This window comes from Cynocephalus volans, chromosome 10, assembly GCF_027409185.1.
Source record: "Cynocephalus volans isolate mCynVol1 chromosome 10, mCynVol1.pri, whole genome shotgun sequence".
NCBI lineage: Eukaryota > Metazoa > Chordata > Mammalia > Dermoptera > Cynocephalidae > Cynocephalus > Cynocephalus volans.
In genome coordinates, this window is record NC_084469.1 from 26,321,848 (window position 1) to 26,327,570 (window position 5,723).

A 5,723-nucleotide genomic window follows, 5' to 3' on the forward strand; every position below is an offset into this window, starting at 1 on the left:
CATAAAAGGTGGGAGTTGTGTCTGCCTTGACCGATCCCCTCCGCCCTCTGCCTGCCCCAAATGATCTGCCCAGGCTCTCGGAGTGGCACTGGTCTGACATGGGAGCAGGCCAGAGACCAGGGCGATTACCCCACGTCCCCATCAGAATCTTGCCTGTGCCCCCCCAAGAGCACACTTGTCTTTACCTGAGCCTGAAGGAACGGGCAGGAAAACTGGCACTGCCAGGAGGAAAAGGGCCTTTATTTCCATACATCAGGTAAACAGGGAAGAGAGAGCACAGCCCAGTGAGTACAAACCAATTGCAGGGGAGAAGGGGGGGCAGCAGATGGGAGCAGCACCAGGCACCGCCTCTGGGCCCCCAAGTCGGGTAGAACTGGAAGGATGACCTTCTGGGGTGGGGGCTGGGACCTTCAGACCACATGACGTTGGGTCTGGGATAAGTGTGTGGGGCAGGGAGATTGGAAGAAAAGTGACACAGGCAAGGACTCGTGTCTAATACACATCAGCACTGACCAAAACTTCCACTTTCGGTTTTTCTAATCACAAGCCCACAACCCAAGGCCTTCCCTCCCAAGTTGAGCTTATGATCCAGGCAACTCGGACAGAGCGGGAGGAAGGCAGTGCTTGGATAAGCCCCACATTGGCATAGGTGGAATGGGTTTACTCTTAAATAGGTCATTGCACTTAACACACCGATGAGACGAAGCGGGTGGGGGTGCTGGACACTGCGGATGGTACGTGTGCACCCCTGGCTGTGAGGGCTTGCTCAGCCCAGACCAGAAGCACCTGACAGCCCTCCCCGTGCTGACTCTTAAGAACCTGGCCCAGTTCTGCTCACCAGTCTCCCCAGCTGCACAGAGAAAGGGCTGGTCTCTGAAGAGGAGGGAGATGAAATTCCCGAGTCATTCCCGGGGGGCCCCAGCCATCACCGCAGCCCCCTCCCACTCTCAGGGATGTAGCTGTAATGGAGAGGTTGGGTATTTAAATTAAAAAGTAAAAAGACAGCAGGCACTGAGAAGAGAAAGCCCTCACCCCAAACCAGTGGGAAGGAATTACTGTTCCTCCCCCAAATCCTCCCCATGGACCCAGAAACCTCAAATATCCCAATAGGCAATCTGTCCACCATCCCAGAGCAGTGGGCTGAGATGGAGGTCACCTTGCTGGCTCCATGCAGTGCCAGGCCACCTGCCACTGCCCATGGTGGCCCACGGTAGAAGCCAAGAGTGTGGCATTTTTGAGGCAGGGAGGAGCAAAAAAGTTCTTTTCAGAAACTCCTCTTTGCCCCACCTCTTCCATGGGGAGATGTCAGACACCCACAGCCTGGAAAGTCCCTCTAACAGAAGAGGGTTGGGTGTTTCCCACGCAGATCAGCAGTCAGGTAGGGGAGACCCAGGCCCCGCCATTTCCTGGGGGAGGCACTGGGGCAGCCGTAGGCTGTGGGGCGGGAGGGCTGTGGACCACTCCCCTGGTCTATGCGTTGGTCTCCATCAGCTTGGCCTCTGTGTCACTGTCACTCAGATAGCTGTGGGAGTATCGGGGTCTGGAGGTGCTGTCGAGGGGGTCATGCTCATCATCTGACCGGTCAGGGGCAAGGGACTTCCAGTAGCTGGTGGGGCTGCAGGGAGAGAGGAACAAGGTCATGGATGAATGACATTCCTACCCTTCAGCACTAAAGCCTTTGGTTCCAGAGAGGCCCAGAGAGTCCTGTCAGAGCACTCCCCAAAGCCAAACACTGCTAAGCAAAAACCTTTCTCAGCTTACCTGGAAGATTCTCAAAGTAGTAAGAGAAATGAGCAGAGTTTTGACTCTGAAAGCTTTTCAAAGTCCCAGGAGAGGGATGCTGGAGAGCAGGGGATCTGGGACTGGAGCAGTCGTAAGAATCAGCTGCAGATTCCAGCGTCCATCCCCTTAGGAATTTTGATTTTCTAGCCCTTGGGTGGAACCCAGGAATTTTGCATTTTTCAACTCCCTCCCCAGAAGGTTCTGATGCAGGCGGTCCATGGCCCACACTGACCTGGAGATTGGAAGTCTGGTGATAATGTGATTAAGCTTGTCTAAGGTCGGGGCTCTCTGGAGCAAGTTATTCCTAAAAAGATTTCTTCTAAGGAGGAGGGGCTTTCCCCACTGAATCCTTCTGGATCTTAACCTTTTTTCCTAATCAGGGTTTCCTAAGGCCTGTGAGAATTTCTACTGTTGACCATGGCATCATGTACTCACCACAGAGGATGGAGACCTGGGAAGTAGGGGCAGGCAAGACCTCTGTTTCAGGGTGGTCTAGTGGGAAAAGCCTCTCAGTACAATAACCTAACCCCACAGAGTGTCTCTCAGGCCACTGGCTCTGGAAGCCTCCACCTATCCCTCCACTGGGATGTGAAGCAGCATTATCCCTGGGCAGAGCATCTCACAAGGGAAGATGGGACCTTACCTTCCAGCTCATTCCCCTTCTCTTTGCTTTCTTTCCCAAAGCCTTGAGTCCACCTTCCCCTGGTCCTCCTGCTTCCACGCCTCTGCCAGTACAAGTGCACTACAATTTCAATACCATTGGAGAAAATACACCCAGTGTTGCTGTCCTCCTGCTGGTGCCCTGCACTCAGCTGGCTTCCTGGCACTGTAGCCCTGCCATGTGCTCCGAGGGACATAGCCCTGCCTCCAGATCCTGGAGTTTCTACTCAGGCAAACAGGAATTCCATGATTGCTACTGCCTAAAATTCTGATTTAAGAATCTGAGGAGGGCCTTTGTTCACTAGCCTTTTCAAATCTCTATCCCCAACCAAAAGATGAGGAAACAGGGTTCTGCAAGGAAGAGCTACATTCTTAGCTTTTCCCACATTGTCAGAGAGAGATCCAGAGGAACGTCCTGACCATTGAGTACTCCTGTGGGTGAGACATGGGCCTGGCACCCTAGACATGCCGCCTTATTCTTCACAAGAGCCCTATGAAATATTATGAGGAAGCTGGTTTAAAGAGATGATGTATTTTGTCCAAGGTCAACCAGCCACTAAATGAACTTGAACTGGGGACTCTTAGACCTTAAAGCCTTTGGACTCTGAGGCTAGATTGGATGACCTGAGAAGAAAACAAGACAAAACCTAAATTCTCCTGCTGGCCTGGGTGAGTGGCTCAGGGGGTGTGTAAAGACAGGTCTCTCTCTGTCCCTGGGGGGGAAAGAAGAGCCTGATAGAATACATGTTCAATTATGCAAAACGGTTTGAGAATGGGGCAGTCTGGTTAATGGTTATGTATTTCTCATGAATGAATTACCATTTTTAAAGGAATCAGAATAGCACAAAACACATTTAACACAAACTACACTGAACATAAATGAGTCTTACTTTGATGGGCCAAAGGCACTTTAGGACTCTGGGGTGTCTCCAGGACAAAATTATAAAACTCAGTGATGACTGTACAAGATAGATAAAAAATTAGGGTTATTTTAGCTTTGGGGTTGTTTGAATTCTAGATTAGTGGGAACCTGGTTTTGTTTTCATTTTTTACATGGAATTTCTGGGTACGCAGTGCTAAAGGTCTGCTCTTAGGCAAGGAATGTCTAGCTTTGTGGAAAGACGGGGGTTTTCTTGCAGGCTGCAGGGGGCAAGGCAGATGCAGGGGCTGGGATCCAGACGCAGGGGGGCGCTGCTGGAGAGCCCGGCCTGTGTGCACTGCGTCACCAAGGCCCTGTGCTTCTTCCGTTCCCTCACCTCTTCTCGAAGTGGGGCTAGAGCCCCACTCCCACACTCCTGTGCCTGCCAGGCAGACACCTGGATAAATGAAGACCAGGTTTCCATACTGTTCTGTCAAGATGCTGGGCAGTGGCGGAGGCTGCCAGGGAGGTAGGAACTCCATGTCTCTCGCCGCCCTGGGCTGTGGACCCACAAGATCCCTCTTGCTTCCACTTTGAGGGCTCCTCAGCCAATCTCCTTAGTGGCTTCTACTGCCACAGCCATCAGAGAGCCAACTGCAGGCAGCTACCCTCCTCCCCAGGGCAAAAGTCAGGGCTGGCAATTTGAACATTTTAACCAAATTGTTTAAAAAGCTTTCCTCCCCACAAGCCAGTGTCTTGTGCTCAGCGCTGTCACAAACAATTTGGTACATAAGCTAATTCCCGCTGGGAGAGCCCAGGGTGGCAGCGCCCCTCCCCTTGACTTTGCTGTGGATGCTACATTTGTGTTCCAAATTCTCAGGGTCCTCATCACCAGATGGGAAGTTCAGCAACTGCTCCATCCCCTGCCCCGCCTTTAGCAGTTTATCCACCCAAAGCCAGTTAATGCCGAGTGCCAGCGAAGTTCTCCCTCCCCAGGCCCTTTGCTCTCTGGCTCCGTGTTGCTTGGCTAGGTCCTGGCTTGGCGCTATGCTACCCATAGTGAATGCAATCCTCCTCGTTGGAGGTGGTGGTGTAAAGGGCTTCAGGACTACTTCTGCTTTCCTGGTGGACAAGAGGAACTGTGCTGGTGGCTGCTGGAAGAAACATATTGTTTTTTTCGTTGGTGTTCTTGCTGGTTGTGGGGTCAAGGTGACGGTGGGCTGAGAGCACGGGGTCTGCAGTCTGCCAGTTGCCAGTCAGTGTGGGATGGGCCAGCTAGGCCTGTCTCCTTCTGGGGGTGGGGGTGCAATGTGCAGAAGGGTCTGGCTCTCTGTGCTTTCCAAGCTTTCCCCCTCGGTCCATCAAATGACTTCCTGCCCTGGGAGTGTGGGGCACTTAGCAGGCTGCTAGGGGAAGGCTGAGACGGTAGACCAAATATTTTGACTCCTGTCTTTTCTCATTATGGAGATGACAATGGCTCCCTAATGCAATTGAGATGCTTCCTGCTCTTCCCAGCAACCATCTGCCACGTGGGGGAAGCGGCAGAGCAGTGCTGAGCCCAAGGGCTTGGTTTCAGAGCAGCTCGGGCCCAAGAAATGAGTTGGCCATGAGCCTGGTCTGGGTGCAAGCTCCACCTCCCCCATCCCATCACCCATCTCCAAACAGCTGTGGGTAACATTCACTTCCACTTGTTCCATTCCTTAAAGGGCCCTTAGATCAGTCCCTTTTGGTATAACTCATCCAAAGTCAGCATACGTGTCCAGCTGTGCCACGGCACAAGCATGCGACAGGTGTGTGTTAGTTCATGCATCTGGGAAACAAACGCCGGAGCCTCAGGGGGCTGCACTCTGGGGCTATACCTCCTGGGAAACAGCAAGCTTGCCCTGGGAGGGTACCATGCTGAAAACAGCTTCACATAACCAGGGTGATCCAAAATGTCACCACCCACCAGGGAAACTGGCAACAATTGGATTCTAATGAGTCAGGCTCTGCTTTTCTTCCACAGTGGGGGTGTGGGCATAAAGGGCCTAACTGCTAGATCTCCCTCCCCACAGGGAGAAGAGCTGGGGGAGGCAGGAGAACCAGGAGGGGGCTGTCACTCAGCAGCTGCTAATTTCTATTCATTAGAACTTTACAAGATGAGCAGAACCGAGGTGACACCCATGTGTGGGCTTCAGGTGGGAGGGCTGGGGAGGGATCAGGCATCTCCTGGGTCTGCTGTGGGGTGTGGTGCTATGTGGGCTGCAGCCCTGTGAGTCTTGTACTCCTAGGCTTATGCTAGGATAAGAGATCTATGCTAGGAAGAAAGGTGGCTTTGCAGGGGAGGGGGGAGAGCTGAGCAAAAGGCCGCACAATAGCTTATGGCCACTGATGTACCAACCCACAGCTGGGGTGTCAGCTAGGGCGCTTTCCTGGGCTCTGC

At 52.9% G+C, this 5,723-nt stretch overlaps 1 protein-coding gene across 1 annotated transcript in view; it reads right to left on the reverse strand.

Annotated features, from left to right (window-relative positions):
- Positions 1-219: 219 nt before the first annotated feature.
- Positions 220-5,723, reverse strand: part of MYO18A (myosin XVIIIA) — a 94,485-nt gene continuing 88,981 nt past the window's right edge. Inside the window, exon 41 of the mRNA XM_063109250.1 lies at positions 220-1,615. Coding sequence (XP_062965320.1) covers positions 1,471-1,615 — 145 coding nt within the window. The 3' untranslated portion in view covers positions 220-1,470. The remainder of the gene's footprint in view (positions 1,616-5,723) is intronic.